A 21,579-nucleotide genomic window follows, 5' to 3' on the forward strand; every position below is an offset into this window, starting at 1 on the left:
TAACTGCATCATATGAATCTTTATATTTATTTTGTTTTGATTTCGATGCCATTTCTTCTAAAGTCTATATACGACTTACTAACTAAATAGAAAACAATATTTTATTTCTATTCGTTCTTTCAGAACTGTTGTTTCACACACAGTATGCAGCACATAAATGAACTAACAATTTAATATTTTGTTGCTTCCAGACGTTGTTCTGTATATAGAAGCGATTGTTTAAACTCAAAGAACAATGTCTTATTGTTTGTTGTCCTGTACAAAAGTGCTACCTAATATTATTTTAACGCCGTGACTGATAAAAACGAAATGAAAAGTATGCGATAAAAGGGTGGGTTGTGATTGCGCGCAGCGGTCAAATACCTCCTGCGGTTCTCTCACTCTATTACCCGTAAGTTAGGTTTGGACCGAAGGGTTAGGTCTTCCTCCTTTCTGACCGCTGCCCGCAATTGCAGTCTGCCCCGATAAAAGTATCCATAATAGAATTACTCTTTTTAATTTTAACAAAGGTATATTTATTAGAAAACGTTTTGTTTTATTTTCAATATCATATCAAAAACTATACGTTTTTATATGAATATCTGATACTTAATGCTGGTAGAAGCTAGTAAAAAATTATTTTTATACACACAATAGCGACAAATTTAAATTACCAATGTATTAAAAGACGTCGAATGGGCACTCATACCCCCCTCCCCTGTCGTACTCCGTCGTAATAAGCAAGCCCCCCCTCCCTCTTCTCAACGACGTAGTTTATGGATGACCCCTTATAGACAAAAATGCTATATTGAAATTGTACAGGTTTATTTATTTCGTGTGATACATATTATGGTCCAAGAGCTGTGAGACATTTTTGAGTAGGTATTTTAGGCAAGCTGAAAATTTTTCAGGTGACTCTTCCATAATAGCCTAATACAAAAATGCCGGTCTGGCTGGAGGGTAGCGGTTATTTTCCCCAAAAATCCCCCCCAAAGTTAAAAAAAGGGTAAAAATTGTTATTACAAAAAATATCATTGACGTGACTTTAAAGTAAATTTAAATATTCAAATATTAGGAAAATAAACAAGCCAGGCGATTTGAGGGCGATTTTAGCTCTGCAAGATACTTGCATGGGCGTCCCAGGATTATTTTCAGGGGATGCATATTAACTTCAGAAGATTTTATCTGAATCTGTACATACTATTAACAAGTATAAAATATACAACTATACATGCATAGCTATGTATATTCCTTCTGGACAGGGAGGTACAATTGTTATTTTGACAGGGTATTTTTGAATATTAAAAATAAATATTCTAAAAAAGGCAGCTTTTTGGTGAAATTTTCCAACTGCCATGTGATCAAACAAATTACGGGTTCATATAAATGAAAAGCGCTATAGGTAAGCAGCAGTGTGAGAAAGAGCGTATACCGATAGCTGTTTGCGTCCTCTGTTCTAGCGAAGTGAGTCCGTTCGCTCGAGAAAAATCACGTGACCTGGTGATACCCATGTTGTTGTGCCTCGAAACGTTAGAGTAATTGTTATATATTATAGTTTTTTAAGTAACTTTTCCTTAATTAAAGGAAAATAATACGTACTATACAATAGATTTTGCAAATATGATAGGAAATGACAAATTTATTATTATAAATATATAGGTAGAAAATTATAAAACTATAAACTAAATAAATTCTGTGTCCGAATCTTGTACTTCTTCTTCAAACTCCTCATCTGAGCTTAAATATTCATTCTTTTCTTCTTCGTCAGACTCCCCTCGAGACTCAGATTCTTCTTCTACATGAACTGTAGATAGTTGTAATATGCATTTAGAATTTATTAAAAATTAATTACTGATTAATTAATTGATTTGCTACGTATTCTCTGTCATTTTGTACGGAGTCGAAGCCTGCACAACCACGGGCGCATCTGAAGAAAGACTTGCCATTGTTGAGATGTGGTGTTATCGAATAATGTAAAAAAATAATGTACACAACACGTAACAAACGCGGAAACATTAAGAAAGATGAAAATTAGACAAGAAATACTCAACACTATGAAGGAAAAAAATGAGCTACTTTGGTCATATACTAAGAAATAAAAAACCTGATGTGATTGGTTATATAAGGAAAAGTATTAAGTATTGGTTTTAAAAGAAAGAATACGTAGCAACTCAATTAATTAATCACTAATAATCTTTTAATTAACTCTAAATACATATTATAACTATTTACAGATTAGGTAGAAGACGAATCTGAGTCTTGAGGGGAGTCTAACAAAGAAAAAGAGAATGAATATTTAAGCTCAGATGAGGAGTTTGAAGAAGAAGTACAAGACACAGAATTAATTTAGTCTATAGTTTAATACTTTTCTACCTATATATTTATAATAATACATTTGTTTTTTTTTTCTATCATATTTGCAAAATCTACAGTGATGAGCGCGCTAATAACCGGCAAAACAGCTCAAAAGATGGAAAACATAATACATCTCGATGAAAACTCTTTTTGTTTCGCAATGTGTTATGTTTTCAACCTTTTGAGCTATTTTGCCGGTTATTAGCTTGCTCATCACTGTATTGTATAGTACGTATTATTTTCCTTTAATTAAGAAAAAGTTACAACAACATGGTTATCGCTAGGTCACGTGATTTTTCTCGAGCGAACGGACTCGCTCAGTTAGAACAGAGGACGCAAACAGCTATCGGTATACGCTCTTTCTCACACTGGTGCTTACCTATAGCGCTTTTCATTTATATGCACCCGTAATTTGTTTGATCACATGGCAGTTGGAAAATTTCACCAAAAAAAACCTGTCTTTTTTAGAATATTTATTTTTAATATTAAAAAATACCCTGTCAAAATAACAATTGCACCTCCCTGCCCGGAAGGAGTGTACATAGCTATGCATGTATAGTTGTATATTTTATACTCGTTAATAGTATGTACAGATTCAGATGAAATCTTGTGAAGTTCAGATGCATCCCCTGAAAATAATCCTGGGACGCCCATGCAAGTATCTTGCAGAGTTAAAATCGCCCTCAAATCGCCTGGTCTGTTTATTTTCTTTATATTTGAATATTTAAATTTACTTTAAAGTCACGTCAATGGTATTTTTTGTAATATCAATTTTTGCCCTTTTTTTAACTTTGGGGGGGATTTTTGGGGAAAATAACCGCTACCCTCCAGCCAGACCGGCATTTTTGTATTAGGCTATCATAGAAAAGTCACCTGAAAAATTTTCAGGTTGCCTAAAATACCTACTCAAAAATGTCTCACAGCTCTTATACTATTATGGCACATACGCCACGAACGACCAAATACACAACATAATGTTGAGTATTCAATGATGAAGTTTAGACAGGAGAGAGAAAGGAACTTTTAGTCGGAAGGACATGTTTTATATGTCATTATCCCATCCCATGGCCCATATTACCTCTAAGTTGTATTCAATATGAATGTTATTTAAATTAAGTGTTTGATGGTCTCACAGTACACACTAGTGATGTAACGAATATTCGCATTCGCATTCGCATTCGCGAATATTCGCATATTTTTGCATATTCGCATTCGCATTCGCATTCGAGAAATTTGTGCGAATGTTTTGCGAATATGAAAATCAGATAAAAAAATAATTTGATGTCTAATATTAGGTTAATAATATTGTTCTGAAGCTATCTTTTACGGCATTTATGTAATTTACTGTTCTAGTTGGAAAATAAGCCACAATTTAACTTGAAAAATAATTTTGTTGAAGTTTCGACTTCCACTTCGAAGGTCGTTATCTAAATATAATAGATAACGACTTCCGAAGTGGAAGTCGAAACGTCAATAAAATCATTTTTCAAGTTTTAATTGTTAATTATTTCCCAATTAGAATAGTAAATAAGGTTATTAAAATCAAAATCTATTCACTTTTCATTTTTCTATTAAGAAAAGGCGACAAAGAGCAATTTGAAAACAACAAATTATGCAATGTAAACAAATAAAACAAATTATTCCCTAAAACTTTTATTAGCCTGAAGCTTTTAATTTTAGACAATCAATCAATCTTGAACGAACTAAGGATTATTCAGCTACCAATATATAAATAATACTATAAATAGTCTATGTTTTTTTAAGTCAACAGTTTAAACAAACAAAAATAAACAAGTTAATAATCAAAATTTAAAAGAGGAATATTAAACTTTAAAAATAAAAGTCTCGACGCCTTTTCTCCTTCAAGTCTGTTTCGATGTGGTGTATAAAGAAGTCCAGCGCCACTAAATAAGCGCTCGCTCGGGACACTTGTTGGTGGTGTAACTAAATATTGCCGTACTACAGGAAAAAGAAGATCGTACCTTCCCTTGTTAACTTTCCACCATGTTAGAGGGTCGACGTCACCTGCCACGCGTTTTTCCAATGAGTATTCAGTGAGAGTTTTACGGATTAAAAGATGGACAGGGTTTTGAAAACTAAGAAGAGGCATGTCGTCTTCACTATCACTTGTATCCATCAGTAAACTCATCTTTTCTTTTAGAGACAGACTGTTGCGAGTTTCGTGATCTTCAGATTGATTTAATTTGATACGCTTTGCATTCGGGTAAGATGAATTGCAAGATATGTCGGTTTGGCTGTCTCCCAGCAAATCCAAAATATGCTCTATGACACGCTCTTTAGTCGACGTATTTTTAAAAAATTTTGATTTATATCTTGGGTCAATGAAGGTCGCCGTGGAAAACAATATTTCATTCTCTAAACCTGAAAACTTGCGAATGAGCTCGTCTTTCAAGACAGTAATCGTATCACCAATGTGCTCATCGGAAGAATCAAGATCATGAACAACTTTTTCTAGAGTGGTGATTAAGGGAATCACAGAAGAAATAGAAACATCGCTAGCACTTAACTCTTTGGTTATTTCTTCAAATGGTCTTAGTAAACCGATAAGTTTTTCAATAATCATCCACTCGTCAGAAGCCAATTGGGGAATTTTATTATTTGCCGATGCGTACAGACATAACGACTCTTTGACTTGTAAAATACGCTCCAACATATAAAAAGTGCTGTTCCACCTAGTAGTACATTCTTGTATAGTCTTCAGTGGTTTTTGATTAAGCCTTTTTTGTATACTAGTCAACTCATCTTGGGCACTGGTCGAATGATGAAAATGAGTTGCCATCTTTTTACATTTTGTTATGGCAGACACAACAGTTTCTTGAGCTTTCATTCCTGCTTTTAATACGTTTTGAATCTTGTGAGAAGCACAGTCAATATGTTCAACATTTAATAAGTTAACACCTTTTTTCATGTTAGCACGTGCATCGCGAACTACACATTTCACTTTATCTTTAGGTATTTCCCAAAACGACAAGATGTCTTCAAGTTTGTGAGCAATATTTTCTCCGGTGTGGCGGCCTTCATTGAATACTTCTGCTTTTAACACTATCATTTTCCTTTCAAATTCTTTTGTGATCCCATGACAAGTTAAACTCAGCAGCGAAACTCCAGAACAGGTATCAGACCAAATGTCGGTAGTAAATGATAATTTTTCGAACGACTTCAATAATTGAAGTATTTTCTCACTTACTTTGCAAAATAATTTATCGCAGATAAATGAAGTAAAATACTGACGCGATTTTAAATTATAAGACGGACACAAATGCTTGATAAGTCTTACGAAACCAACACTTTCCACGAAACGAAATGGCAAGTCCTCCAACGCAACCATTTCACTTATAAAATTATCCACTTCCAATGACTTAGCAGAATTATTATCCCACTGTTTTGTTTTATCCACACATTCTTGAAACGATATTTGTTTCATAAATGATTTTATTTGATGCGAAGATGATGCCTGCTCAAGTGATTTAGATGCATCTTGTTTTCGTTTTTCACACTCTTCCAATTTGGAAAACTCGGTTTTATGCATTGCCTTTAAATGATTTCTCATGGCCGTTGTAGTTCTTCCTTTCCTTGAGTATTCTTTATTACACAGCTTGCACTTAGCTCGTTCAGCATCGCAAATTGGTGTGAAATAAGTCCATATTTCACTATAATTTGATTTACTCATCTTAATAAAAATCTCTAATCAGACTTTAGCTACAAAATTCACTTGTATGTACTTGAGCACGAGCAGAGCAAGGCGAGTGTAGTGACACTTGAGTCATAATTGTAATATATATTAACCTTTGATATAGGATATTTTAACAATATTATATATCACTGATATAAAATATGATATTGTTAACTAATTATTATGTCTACGACTTCCGTTAGATGAGTTCACATTGCAATTCAGCAAATTGCAATTAAGCAATTTTCGAAACAAGATTACACACCCACACACCTCGCGCGAACGAGACTGCCGGCAAGCCTTAGAATTGGCGTCTAATTAAAAAACTGAATATTCGCATTCGCATTCGCGAATGTCGGTGGCAGATATTCGCATTCGCATTCGCATCCGCGAATGTTAAAAAAATGACATTCGTTACATCACTAGTACACACAGTGCACAGTCCCACGGTGCAAATCGGCGCATTTTGCTCTATACAACGGATCTTGTTGGTACGTTTAGAAATTCAATCACCCAGCATACTCGTTTCCTTTACGTCGGTTAACGAAAAAAAAAAATAAACTCTTCATGCAATTAGTAAAGCTGTTATTACTCTGTTAGCGTTATAAAATTATATTACACTATCGAGAACTCACGATTAAAAATAAGGAAAAAAACAAGTTTCCGAGAAAAAAAGAATAGCCATCCTGTCTAGTCTTTTTCTCAAAACAAACCAAAATAAAAAAAGCCTTTTATCTTACACACAAGCTAGATTAGTAGTACATGTGCTCCTCTTTCCCAGAAATGAAGGATAAATGGAAAATTAACGAGAAAATGAGTGCGTGGAGGGTGGTCCAAAAGTGTACTGTTTTCGCTGGAGAGCGACAACCCCCCCTCCGATCTGTTACTCAACTAAAATTGCTTTTTTTTAGTTCTGTGAAATATACAAAGCACTAGCAACAATGTTAAGTTGCCTTAGAATGGGCAATAATTTTAAAATGGCGTTTCTGGCATGAGTTATGAAAAAAGTGGTATTTTCGGCGTTGTTGATTTGAAGAAGACTTTCGATAAGGTCAAGTATGACAAATATTGATAGCATCATTACAGAAGATCAAAATTCAGAAGTAGAAATAATTCTTTCGGTCAATTTCAATACATAAAACGTTCGATCAAAACAGAAACATAGAAGTACTTACGAAAAACGCTTAAATATTAATATACCTTATTATATTAAGGTCAACAAGCATAATGTCAATAGAAACAAAAAGTGGTTACATATTTATCTGATGCATGTATGATGCAAACTATGGAATGAAATCATTATTTCAGAAATAGACGACTAATATAAACTGAAGTCACGGGACACCTAATATGAAAGGTCTTCTAAACGGCTTTGCAACGATGTATCTTAAACTAAATTACATTAACGACCACCACTGCAAATAAAACAAAGTTGTGTTTTTTGCTGGTTCCGAAAAAAATATTTGACTGATAACAATGCATACAATTCTAATCTGAAATTATTCTTTACAGTATCAGTCAAGTTAGTCCTTTCGCCAGGGTGGTACAACGGTCTTCTTTATTTAGATGGACTTACTTAAGTTTTTTATGTATTTTGACCCGTAGAACACGAATTTTTTGGGTAACAATTGATCCGGATGTCGATAAGATTGTTATAAACAAAGAACTTGCAGAATTACATAACAGCGACTTCGCGCAAAACAAAACATTTTTTGTATTCTTTAGGTTATTTTAAGCAAAAAAATGTTCTTACAAATTTTTTCGTAGGATGCATAGTTTTCGAGATAAACGCGGTTGAACTTTCAAAAAATCAAAAAATTGCAATTTTTGAACCCGAATAACTTTTGATTAAAGAATAAAATAGCAATCCTGGTTACAGCATTTGAAAGCTCAAATCAAATTATACCGGTTTTGATTATTTGCATTGCTAAAAATTAATTTGTTTATTGTTAAACAAAGCTGTAAAAAAAAGTGTTTGAGCGTTTTGACCAGTGCCCAATGCATGCGTTTTAATGCATGTTACGTAGAATTCTACGTATGCTACGTATGCAGAGAATGAGAAATGAGAGATGTTTGAAAACATCACTCAAGCAATATGTGTTTATAGCTTTGTTTAACAATAAAAAAATTAATTTTTAGCAATGCAAATAATCAAAATCGGTAAAATTTGACTTGAACTTTCAAATGCTGCAAGCATAATAGGGAACTTGCATAAATTTTTAAATTCGAAAAAAATGTTATAAATCACAACAGAACATAATTTAAAACATGTATCAAAGATAAAAAAGTTTTGTTTGTCTTTCGTTTGGCCCCTAAAGACGATTAAAAATTCAAATTAAAACAGGTGGTCCAAAACGCCTCGTGACGTCACTTGGTTTTACATTTACATTTTTCCAATAAAGTAAACAGAATTTTAAGTTAGACGTTATAAACGTCAGTAGAAAATACATTTATGTGACGTTACAAGTGTTTTTGATCGTTTGAACTATTCATAGAAAAATTCGTACTTTTACAAAATGGTTTTATTTTCAATAGAAAACCTTCGTTCCTTTCCTTCAAAAACAGTATAAAACTACAATTTTAACAAACAGCATAGGGATTACGTACACTCGATACGCATCGTATCCGCCATGTTTTCCCGTAAGGCGCTATGGGAAAACATGGCGGATACGATGCGTATCGAGTGTACGTAATCCGGGCCCTCTGGTGTATATTATTACAATGACATACGATAAATGTCATTAGAATATAAATATTTTTGACTTATTACACGAGGATGAGCTTGCCAAATACCCAAGTAGGTGGAGGCCAATAAACTAAAGAAGGAGAAGAATAATATACCTAAATATAAGGTTGTGTCTAGGTATACGTTACCGTGTACGCAAATAAAAAAGTGTCAGTGATTTCTTATTTTTTATTTGTTTAGTGTTTGTTTTTAAATTAACTACGGAGTGTGGACAATTATTTAGTTCTTTTAATGAGTTTAAGAACATTTTAAAACGGTACGAAAAAGATAAGAGACTATAAATTAATATATATATTTTTTTAATTATAAATGAAATAGTATGTATTACCGTAAAAGATTAAAATAAAAGGAAGACCTAAAGCTTTCACAATAATAATTAACTTGTTCTGAAGCTATTATCCTTGTGGCATTTTTGTAATCAACTATTCTAAATGGGAACTAAGCCACAATTTAACCAAAAAATGATTTTATTAACGTTTCGACGTCTAAATCGGACGTCGTTGCCAAAATACAAAATATTATTAAATTAAACAAAAATGGTGTTGCTTAGTAAAAAATGTTTCTAATAATTTATTTAATCTGACTAATTTTTGTATTTTGAAAATGACATCCGATTTGGACGTCGAAACGTTAATAAAATCATTTTTTTAGTTAAATTGTGGCTTATTTCCCATTTAGAATAGTTGATTATAATAATTAACTTACGTATAAAAATTATTTTAACAATATTTTGTACGTGTTATGTCAACTAAATACATATATTTATTTTGCTAACCTAAATATATACTTTAATAATATATATAGTATTTTTACTACAAAAACGTTATTATAGTATTTTTACTACAAAAACGTTATTACGTAGGTCAAAATTTTTGACGTAAGAGAACTGTCAAAACATTAGAATGTGACTTTTTATTATTGGCATGTTTATAATAAACATGGCGATAATGAAAAGTCACATTCTAATGTTTTGACAGTTCTCTTACGTCAAAAATTTTGACCTACGTAATAACGTTTTTGTAGTAAAAATACTATACGTAGGTCAAAATTTTTGACGTAAGAGAACTGTCAAAACATTACAATGTGACTTTCATTATTGTCATGTTTATTATAAACATGGCAATAATGAAAAGTCACATTCTAATGTTTTGACAGTTCTCTTACGTCAAAAATTTTGACCTACGTAATAACGTTTTTGTAGTAAAAATACTATACATTGATTTATTACAATTAAGTTTGAAACATCTGAATAGTTCTGCTTCCCTTCCTTTAACAAATATTTTTCTATCAAACACACGCTAAACATGTCAAAATAGCATGTACCAAAATATGCAGTCACTGCGCACGCTAAATAATAACGTCACTGGCTTGATGAAGTTTAATTTGCGTGTACATACCTGACTTTTTATTTGCGTACACGTTAGCGTTTACCTAGACACAGCGAAATATAACCATAATAATAACTAATGTAAAACTATATGACGTCACGGGTCGTATGAACTATTTTATACCGCTGAAGACTTTAAATACGTATTTCTTAGTTATTAGGAGTTTTTGAAGTGTAAAATTTTGTAAATCTCATTTTTAAACAAAACTGAACATTATTAAGTAATAAAAAAAAATTGTGCAAGTTCCCTATTGCTATTTTATTTTTTAATCAAAAGTTATTCGGGTTCAAAAATAGCCATTTTTCGATTTTTTGAAAGTTCAACCGCATTTATCTCGAAAACTATGCATCCTAGGAAAAAACTTGTAAGAACATTTTTTTTGGTTAGAATGATCCAAAAAATACAAAAAAAAAATGTTGTGTTTTGCGAAAAATCGCTGTTATGTAATTCTGCAAGTTCTTTGTTTATAACAATCTTATCGACATCCGGATCAACTGTTACCCAAACAATTCGGGTTCTATAGGTCAAAATACATAAAAAAAACCTGGGTAAGTCCATCTAAATAAAGGAGGCCGTTGTACTCCCCCTGGCGACAACACTAAGTAGTCACAAAAATATTTAAATCAGTATTGTCATTGACTGGTCGTTATTGCCAAAGATCTATGAATCTGTCTGCTAATAGACGTCAAATGCTTACTGTTCTAGTTTTTTGCCGACAATGCTAAATACCATAATCGCGAACCGATTTCTCAATCAATCATTAGCAAAATTGAAAAAAAAAATCGAGAAACTGGCCATGTTGAAGATCTCCCCAGAAGTGATAGAAAATCAATACCCAAAGCCAAAAAACTGAAAGCATTTCAATAAATTCCCATACTAGTTATAGCCAGGTCACACTAGATAATAACGTGCACCATTGTTAGAGTGCTACAAAAAGAGAGGTGGCATCCGTACAAAATACATCTGGTCCAGAAGCTGTGAGAAGATGACTTTGATAGTAGAATCGAATTCTCCGAAACCATTATGGAACGATGTAACAGAGATCAGAGTTTCATAGAAAAGTCAAGTGAAAATCCACATTGGACGGAAGAATATAGGACACAATATCCTGAGAAGTTGAATGTTTGAGCCGGCATTATAAACAATCATATTATAGTATAGGGCAGCGTTTCCCAACCGGTGGGTCGTGACCCACTAATGGGTCGCGGACAGGTTTCAGGTGGGTCGCGGCTTGGCTCTTACAGTAGCTGAATAACGTAGATATATATCATCATGGGTGAACGATGGGTCGCGAATATGAAAAAATATCATAAGGTGGGTCGCCAGATATAAAAGGTTGGGAACCACTGGTATAGGGCCATATTTTGATGAGGAAAACTTAACTGCTCACTATCTGGAATTTATTCACGAGTACCCATGCCACAGCTGAAGCAGCTATTTCCAAATAGAAAATTATTTGTGGTTCCAACAGGATGGGGTTCCCCTACACTACGGCGTTGAAGTACACATTACTTAACCTTTAACTACCCGCGCATCAAGTTATAACATAACTACACGCGTGGCGTACTTTGTACGCCACAAGAAAATACACTTAAAAACAGCGGATTTGTTTAATTTTTTTTGAAAAAATACACTTAGTTGTTTGTTATAAACCTTATTCGGCATCAGTGAATACTTGGAGTTCCTTTTCAGTAAGCCAATTGGGATTTATAACTGGAATCATGGAATAACTGGATTCCATGATAAATAAAATTACAAATAAAAAATTTTTTTAAATGTGATTTTTTACAGGAGAAAAAGTATTGTTTACAAAGAAAAATACATTTTTTGCCATAATGGGGGTACCATATTACTTATAGTAATATAATCCTGGGGTATATTGTCCACCACCGGAAACAACAAATAATAAAATCTAAATTACGATCTTTCCAGAACGCCGATTATAACGAAACTAAAACCAAATTGTAAAGCACATTCCAGTGATAGGTTAGAAAAATAAGCAAGGTCAAAAATTAAATTTTTAAATATATTTCCAGTAGAATTCTTATATCTGGCGTACAAAGTACGCCAGCGCGTGTAGTTAAAGGTTAAATACAGTTTTCTCAGGTTGGTGGATAGGTAGGAGAGGATCTATCGAATAGCCACCAAGGTCTCCAGATTTTACTCCGTTAGACTTTTCTGTCGGAATATTTAAAGAGCAAAGTGTATCAAAGTCGACCGAATAATGTAGAGAGTTGAAGGAGCGCATCAGAACGAAAACTGCACAAAAAATAACTCCTGAAGTCATCGAAAAGTTAGGAAATAATTTACTGCCCGTCTTTTTCATTGCATCATTGCTGAAGGTCGTCAATTTTAACATTTCTTATTGATTGTATTTTACTATAACTATTTACTACATGCATTTTAAGTTACTTGTATAAATAAGCCAATAGTTTTGGTTAACCTTGTAGAACCGTTATAATTGCACCGTTGCAATGATTGCAACGTTGCAATGCGATTAGGAGACCTTTCAAATGAGGTGTCCTCGGTTTGTACTTTAAAAAATCATCGATTACGTCATTGCGCAACAACGATAACGTCACTACACATATCGTCGGCTTACTGCCAAAACCAACTAACTCCACTTTTTAAAGTTTTGAGGAATCAATGTTTTAAACTTTAATTTGAAATGAAAAATCGTTTGAATTTAAAAATGATTTAATGACTGAAAAATATTAAAGTAAATAACATTATAAACGAAACATTTTGTTAAAAAATTATTAAAATGAAGTGAAAGTTAAAAAAAAGTACAAAAAACATTTTTTTTGGCACTTGTCGGGTTTTGGCTGTACAAAGTTAGTCAACTTCTAGGTAACTTTGAACATCACTGTCCTCCATATCAGGCACTTGTCTTGTTTTGGCAGAACTAGAATACTGTAAATGATAAAATACTATTTTATTTAAACAGAGATGTGCAGACAACTGCATATATCTGTTTTTGGCTGAATAAAAGTGTCATCATTGGAATTAGTTGTTTTGAGACCCTTCTGTTTCCCACATTTAAAATCTGCTTTGAAGTGTCTAGTTTCATCAGTACATTCTTTGATAGAGTACAAAGGCGTACTTAACTCGGAATCGACAAAAAGTGGAGTTAGTTGGTTTTGGCAGTAAGCCGACGATATATAGCAATGAATGGCTATTCAAAGGTTAAAATTGACGTATTTTAAGATGTTTGTAAAGTAATCTGTTTGTGAAATAATGAATGTGTTCCACATATTTGCATCATAGTATATTAAGGAAACTGAACATTTTTTAAAATAGTTGAACATCTAAAAAGTTGAGCTATGTCTAACCTACCAATCCTATAATAAAATAAGAAATTATAGAAAATGATCAAGAAAATACGTAAAACTGTTGAATTCTGCAAATAAGAAAAATAGATGGGAAAAGAGCTTGTATTACTAAAGTTTTCTGAACAGTATATTTTGCTATAAGACTGAATGTTATTATAACAGATACCAGTAAAGCCATAAAGCAGTATTCAAATGAATATCTAAATTTGGACCACCACTACTTGATTATTCGTATAAAAGAGTAATTCGCGGTTTAATTTCTGGTCACACAAACGTGCCATAGAATAACACGGCCCATTGTATGTTCTCCATTACTAACTCTTATTTTAATATCTTTACGCCTTTCTGTCATTAAAGTTCCTCGTTCATAAATTCCAATCATTCTTCTAAGCTAGGTATCGATATTCTCTATTCTCATTTTCAAAAATTCACCAAAAATCCATCTTTTATATGAACCATCCTGTGGAAACACGACAAACAAAGGCTCTGTGGCATAGCTCTTTAAAGTCTAACAAGTCGTTGTCATTAGTGGATTTGGTGACATTGGGGACACGTTATAAACAACATAAAACATTCCAAAGTGTCAAAATAATGTTTGAGCCGCGTTATTTTTGATTTATTCAATTTTGTCGTTTTGAAAATCTTTCAAACGTAAAATATAGCAGCAATTTGCTACTCTTATCTTCTAAAGTATCGTAGTCTTCTGGTAATACGTAAAAATGTTCAAATTTTACTAATCTGAGCATTGATTTACTTGGTCTGGTAGTTTTACACCACTATCAAACAAATACATCATATACTGGGACACTATCCGCATTTATAAACTACCCAAAAAAACGCGTAAAATATGGTAGGCAATTCTTAATTCTTACGTCTAAAATTTAAACATTCGGACATTTTCTCACACAAGTACTTAATGTAATAGATGGAGGAGGTGTTGTCGGAAGGCAGAAAAAGAAGAGATCTACTTACCGTAGTAATCGGTCGCGTGGGCTGAGAGAAACACAAAAAACTTTAGTTAACAACTAAATATAACTTAGATACGACACAACTATGTCAACTACTGGTGTTTCTGGTTCAAATTTCACTGTCTTATGTGACTGTTACATTAGTAGTTCAAACCTACCCCTTCTTTCAGTGCCTCCTAGTTTATCAAATTATCTCTTACGCATTAGTTTAAAAGTGATAGTAGAAAAGGTACGTCCGTGATTATTATACATAGAACTTAGAAAATTGTGTATTCGTTGAGGGGTAGTTGCATATTTAAGCGACATACTTATGGATGTATAATTGGTTGACGTTTAGAATACGCTAAATAGATGACCAATCAATGAAGCGAATAAAGATAATTTGACGCAAAAGTACTCGATCGTGACAGTACTTTCACAGTGTCAATGGTAAAATGACAATTGTCATTCTACGTTAGTATTTTCCGACATTGTATAGTGAAAATTGTATTGTAGGTATACTTATTTATTCTTTTTAATTAACATATTTTAAATATTAATATTCTGGCAAATATTTATATAAATATAAATATTCGGGTAACTGTCAAATTTAAATAAAATATCATGCAATGATTTGCGACATTCTTAAAATACTATATGACGTCAAAATTTATGACTTACTGAAAGAAGGGTTTAGTTTGAACTTTATACGCCGCAAAACAATAACATCATAGGGAAAGTGGAAGAAAGCGCAAGAAGGTGCCACCAAGTCTTAGAACCAACAAATAAAAAAGCCACAGAGAGAAAATGTACGTTTCTTCTTTAACTGCTTTTTCAGATGAAATCTTCGGAACATGTTACAAAATAAGCCAAAATATTTCGTATGCTACAGCACATATCCTTATTCATTCAATGAAATTTCAACACTGAAATTTTAAAACAGAAACACCTGCTCAATCTAAAATTATTACTAATATTAAGTACATTAATAACATATAGATACTAAAAAGTAAAATTTATTGATTTTATGACTTTCTGATACAAACCCAAAGTAAGTATTATTTATATGAATACGTGTCGTGTTCTCTTATGATTATAACTAAAATAAAACAATTAAGTATATATTAGGAACTACGACAACGATAAAAAGAAATGTTCCAAATCCTGTCAAAATTTGACAAATGACACCTGTCAAAATTTGACAGATGACACCTGTCAAAATTTGAAATATGACACACGTCAAAATTTAAACTTAACGAGATTATTTCTGTAAGTTTTTATAAAGAGAAGAGAAAAAATGTTTTATATATAAATCATACATACACTAATCTATTATAGTTTTGAATTTAAAATATGTAGGTATTGCTAGATCTATTAATAGTACCAAACACGAAATTTCGAAAAACGAAAGAGATGAAATTATAAATTACCACTTTACTGTTGTCTGTTGTGTGAGTGTCTGTGCGTGAAAAGATGGCTTGGATGCAGATCCGTTAGCCACAGATTTTTATTTTATTTTTACCTTAATCTATTAATTTTGTTATATTTATACCTATTTCATTTAAATGACCATATTTGTTTCTTTCAAGTAGTTTATGAGTAATTTAATTATTTCCATTTCATGACAACTTAGTAGATACTCTATACTAATTGGAAAATACACTTGTTGGTTGTCGTAAATTGTAATATAAAATTGGTCTATATATCTCACTTTACAGTTGATGGAAAGTTAAGATGAATATGTATAGATTTATCACCATTTTCTCCATTTAGAGACACGTAACTATAATTGAGCCAGTGACCGGACGGTATTTCTGTTGATTTGCTTGCAGTTTTTAGTGTGGTAACATAAAATATTACAAATTATTGAAGTTGTACCTCGGAGGTAATTATGTGCAATAAACTATAAATGTGTTTATTGTTGTTTTTGAAAATAGGCCAGTTTCACTACAAAAACAGTACTGACAGTCATTTAACCATAAGTTTGAACAATTTAGCCGTAAATAACCATGTAAATATGATGAAGAGAACCAAAAATATCAGTAATCTTTAACATACTTTATCTACGAATAAATCTTTTCCAGATCACTAAAAGCACGATTCATATATTGGAGTATAAAAAATAAACATTTAAGTGTTACTATGTAGAGGATGAATCCTAAAAATTGCACAACTGCTTGTCTCAATGATGAAAAACAATTATTCTCTCATATGATGAACACATAGTGCCAAATTACTTGGAATGTGTGCTGTTCCGAACAGTTAATAATACGCGAGGTACAGTACAATAGCCCCCATGTTGAGGAGATTTTGTACAACTCGATTTTTATTTCAGCGGGATGCTGAAATGAAAACTACCAACTTAGTCGAATTAAGTGAAAATATACAACATTGTAAGCAAGTACCGCCAGATACTTAAATTCGTTTAAACTCTTTGTACCTAAAAAGAATTTTAAAACGCGAAGCCATAATTTACCTATGATTTTTATATAAAACTGTTTTTTCTGTATGTCCCGATAATGAAATTCGTCCAACTTCGTCATAAGTTAATCACCCCTACACATAATTCTTATCTCCTCTACTTGCCGTCTATCAAAAACGCAGTATCTACAATTTAAATTTACGGTGTAGGTACTGCGTTTTTGCTTACGGCGGCAGTCTACTGTATTTATAATGTACTAGGTATACTGCCGTCGTAAGCAAAAACGCAGTATCTACACTGTAAATTTAAATTGTAGATACTGCGTTTTGCTTACGACGGCAGATTACATAAATGTATTTCAGTCTTTTCACTTCATCAGATACAACTTGCTTGCAGACGAGATGAGAATCATATTTATATTATCTATTCGTATATTCGGTAGTTATTTCAGAACGTTTCAGTCATTAAGAGACTATTTTACTTATATGCTACTTTGGGTTTGTATTATTATACTTTTTTTACAATATCACACGCATAGAATCTGCGTTTCCATGGAAAAAAAATCTGTCGATTTAGTTCCTAATATATTTATTGCTTAATTTATTAAAATACCAAGATAATACGATGTATTCGTCGATGTATTTGATAAATATTCATATAGATATAACTGTTACCTGAAGAAGAAGGAAAAGAACCGTCTACAGATAGAAATAGAAGAGGAGACTGGAAATTTTCGGTGCACATGTTTTGTGAAATTTAGTGATATTATTGCAGCTTTAGTGATTCAAACTAATCTTGGTAATAAATCTTGTTAATATTATATGGATTTTAAAAGAACTGGAGCCAACCAGACATAGCTGGTGTTAGCTTCAGTTGTACCTACTAAAAATTGATGATTTTATTAATACCAAGATTAGTTATTCATACTGAGAGGACAATAGCCGAAAAATATAACCAACACACTAGCTAAAGTACTTTTAGCGAGATTTACCAAAATATTCACAACTCGTAATTCTCTTTAAACAAGAAATATCAACATTAAATGGCCGCTAAACCATTATTGTGAATTTTATTCAATTATAGAAAGATTCTCTGCCATCAAATTATGTAACAGGATTTATTGCTTTGATGTCATTGAGTTATACAAGTTTTTGATTCATACAGGTTCACCATAGCCTTTAATCTGAAAATATCAGCCAAATAAATCAGTACTGTAGGGAATTGATAAAAATATCCGCCAGAAAATAAATATATTGACAAATATATCATTTATAATATCTCAAAAGATCTACAATACAATAAATCAAAAAATTACGAAAAGGAACAAACAAAAAAGGAAGATAACAACAAAAGTAACTCACATAATAAAAAAACGATAATGTCAAAAAGAAAAATAGAAGGGATTGGTCTAGATACAAAAGGAAAGATAATGGTTATAAAATGTGAAAGAGAATCACAAAAGTTAGATACAGAGAAAAGTAATTAATGCAAAGGTAGGCAAAATGGGAAGAAATATTTTATAAATTATTTTTAAAATATTTTTTCTACAACTGTGTTAAAAATGCAATTTTTAGCACTCCATACCAGCGTTAAAAATGCTACTTTAAGGCACTAGTGCTTTCAAATTTTTATAGCACTGTGCTTTAAAATTTTTATAGCACTGTGCTTTAAAATTTTTATAGCACTGCAGTTCGTATTGACTGTATAGGCAATTTTGATGTAATGTCAAAAAAATATAAAAATGGAATGTCAGTCAAGTTAAGTAAAAGTTTTTGTAGATATTGTCCTGTAATTACGTTTGTAGAAAAAATATTGTATGATATGCGTGTTAAAAAGTACATTTTTAAGGCACTCATGTGAATTGCAGAACTCGCTTCGCTCATTCTGCAAATTTTCACATGCGTGCCTTAAACGTGTACTTCACTTATATCATAAATAACTATTAAATCTTGAGGAAATCATAACTAAAACAGCCATATCGACCAATCTTTCATGATCAAATCTACAAAAAAAAAAAAGAAATTTTCAACCACAATATTGTATGAAACGCTTTCTTTCTTAATAGCTACATGAGATAATTATGAAGGTTTATGACAGATTAGAAGAAAACTATTGAAGACACTTATGATGAATTATCACACATTATTTTCACACATTTTTTCGGCTATCCCTCAGTATACTTTAAAAAATTTAGAAAAATTAATAAAATTTAGTGCAATTAGATATGTAATGTAACATTTTTTTAGTCAGATTTGTTAATAACTTTGCTGTACAACAGTAAGTGTCTTACTGTTCCATGTTCCACACAGTTCACTCTTGTATTGGAAAAAAATCCATAAGTCGCTGGCTCATATCCGACTCAAGGGACCAAATAAAGAGATTAAAAATGAAGGGTTTAATTGTCCATTTGTTAACATGCGAAGAAGAAACCGTCTATTGATAATAAAAAAAACTATTTAGAACAACAAAAAATCTGATAATTTTATCCTGAGATAAAGAGTGAAAACGAAAAAAAAAACTTTGTACGGAACAAATATTTGACTGACATATGGCATAAACCAGTGAGCGCGAAACGCATGTCGTATGACATATGACGTATGTAAAAGATAGACAGTAGTTGACAAAGAAGTATAACAAATTATTTAACAGTTGTCATATGGGAATGCACATAAAACTCAACATAAAGAGTTGTTTTATTTTAGTTAAAGCTATTTTCTCTCATATAGAGTTTAAAATGAAAATCAAAGAGTACTGTTTGTACTTTAAGTACTTTAGAAATAATAGGGAATTCTAATATTACTTTTCAAAAGTTTATTTTGTAGAATGGAAATATGTCGTAATCTTCCAGAAATAAAATTGATATAATTTGCTAATAGACCGCAGGGTATTAGTATTAGGTATCTAAAAGAAATAAATGCTAACTTTTTAACTAAAAGTTTGGCTTCGTCCACTCTATGACGTTTCACCATATTGAGCCTCATTCAGATAGTGGTGGATCAAAGACAATCCTTCACTCTTAGGAAGGCGCTACCATCATCCAAGGTAGATGTACTCCTAGATCCGTTTCATATTGAGATTTCAGAACTTTAGCGCTCCAAAATAATCTTAGAGTCCTAATTGAGCGGCAGGTGTCACAATATGCTCAAAGCACAAAGTTTTAGACAAAAAAGACTAGACAATAAGCCGCTTTAATTGTTGTATATGTTTGAAAGATGTGGACATTAAAAACAATGTTTACGAAAGTTAGACCTCTTTGAATAATCTTGAACATATTGACCTGTCCTTAATGTGACAAGAGATCCCTCAAAAATTAATCAACCATATTAGTAGAAACAAAATAAGAGCATGGAAAAAGAAGGTAGGTTTATGAGTATGTATTATGCAACAAAATTACATAAAATGTATAATAACTAACAATGAATTTAGAAGATAAAAATCAATCTTAAAAAAATATCAAGAACTAATATAGTCACACACAGACAGGGCGGGCCAATGAAAACAGCTCACCTCGATATTTGGCAGTATTTATTAGATGTTAAGGAAATAAGGAAACAGTTAAATTTTTGTTCTAAGGGGGACACATTTTTACGATACATACATCTGTCTTTTGTCAACCCCCTCCCTTCCACTTCTCCAACCCCCCTGTTTTTAAATAGGGAATATACCATGTGCGGCATATCATTAGAAAGGCATTTACATGGAGTATGCAGACAACGATTGTTCACGATTTTTTTTCTTCGATATTTGCACCGTCTTTGCAAAAAAAAGTTAATTAATTTAAGGTACAACACCTCTTAAATGAAACGTAACGCAATGGTTTGCTAATGTGCCATGTTTACGTGACATCAAAAGTGAATTAAAACAAATACTGCAAAAGCAATAAATTAATTGTAATGTAACGAAAATTAAATAAATTAGAAGTTATGATGTTGACATTAAACAATTAAATTGATTACATTTAAGTTGGCATTAAACAATTTAGTTTTTTCTAATGATGGTATATTCCCAATTTAAAAACAAGAGGTTGGGGAAGTGGAAGGGAGGAGGTTGACAAATGACAGATGTATGTATCGTAAAAATGTGTCCCACTTACAACAAAAATCGACCTGTTTCCCCATTTCCTTAAAATCTAATACTGCCAAATATCCAGGGAGACTGTTTTCATTGGCCGACCTTGTATTTTGCAGCCATTAAAAAATACTACTTGGAATTACTACAAAATAACAACTAGTTTTCAAGCACTGCTAACATACTCAACACTCCTTATGATCCTGTATGGAACGTAGGAACAGTAGACAATAATTAAATTAATAAAAAAGAAAGAATAGTAATCATAAAATGTTTGCGTGCACACTATACCTTTCCTGGGCCTCCACCAGTCCTCCATGTAGCCTTTAAGCGGGGAAGAAGAACAGGAAGATCCTTGTTAGCATTTAGAATATAACAATTGTCACTAATCTCTAATTTTTTATCTTTCGAACATTTAGTTCAGTCGAGATGGATCATTTGAAAAGAGGTTTGGAATATACAGTGTGTTTCAACAATAAAGGAATAACATTTGTAATAGAAATATGTCACTATGTTATTTAAAATCTCAGGGACATTATGAGAAATCATCATCATCATAAATGGCTCGACAATCTGTTGTGCATCTTGGTCTGCTCGCAAAGAAGTCGCCACTCCTGTCGAGTCCTGGCAATTCCCTCCATCTTCTGA

The 21,579-nt window shown here is 32.2% G+C and overlaps 2 protein-coding genes across 28 annotated transcripts in view; both read right to left on the reverse strand.

Moving 5' to 3' along the window:
* Positions 1–21,579, reverse strand: part of LOC114328343 (cytoplasmic dynein 1 intermediate chain) — an 86,996-nt gene that overhangs the window by 48,537 nt on the left and 16,880 nt on the right. For 7 of the 27 annotated variants that reach the window (XM_050650961.1, XM_050650942.1, XM_050650935.1 and 4 more), the window contains 2 exons: positions 21,223–21,255; positions 14,467–14,487 (listed from right to left, as the gene is read on the reverse strand). The exons of 4 other annotated variants lie outside the window; for them this stretch is intronic. In XM_050650961.1, the coding sequence (XP_050506918.1) occupies positions 14,467–14,487; positions 21,223–21,255 (54 nt within the window). Of the gene's footprint in view, positions 1–14,466; positions 14,488–21,222; positions 21,286–21,579 lie in introns of all 27 variants that reach the window. 16 more of the 27 variants (XM_050650938.1, XM_050650922.1, XM_050650908.1 and 13 more) reach the window with 4 other exon arrangements.
* Positions 4,078–7,628, reverse strand: LOC126884773 (zinc finger BED domain-containing protein 4-like). The gene has a single exon (XM_050651001.1). It carries the CDS (start codon positions 6,023–6,025, stop codon positions 4,130–4,132), a length of 1,896 nt encoding a protein of 631 aa, XP_050506958.1. The 5' UTR covers positions 6,026–7,628; the 3' UTR covers positions 4,078–4,129.

This window comes from Diabrotica virgifera, chromosome 1, assembly GCF_917563875.1.
Source record: "Diabrotica virgifera virgifera chromosome 1, PGI_DIABVI_V3a".
Taxonomy (NCBI): domain Eukaryota; kingdom Metazoa; phylum Arthropoda; class Insecta; order Coleoptera; family Chrysomelidae; genus Diabrotica; species Diabrotica virgifera.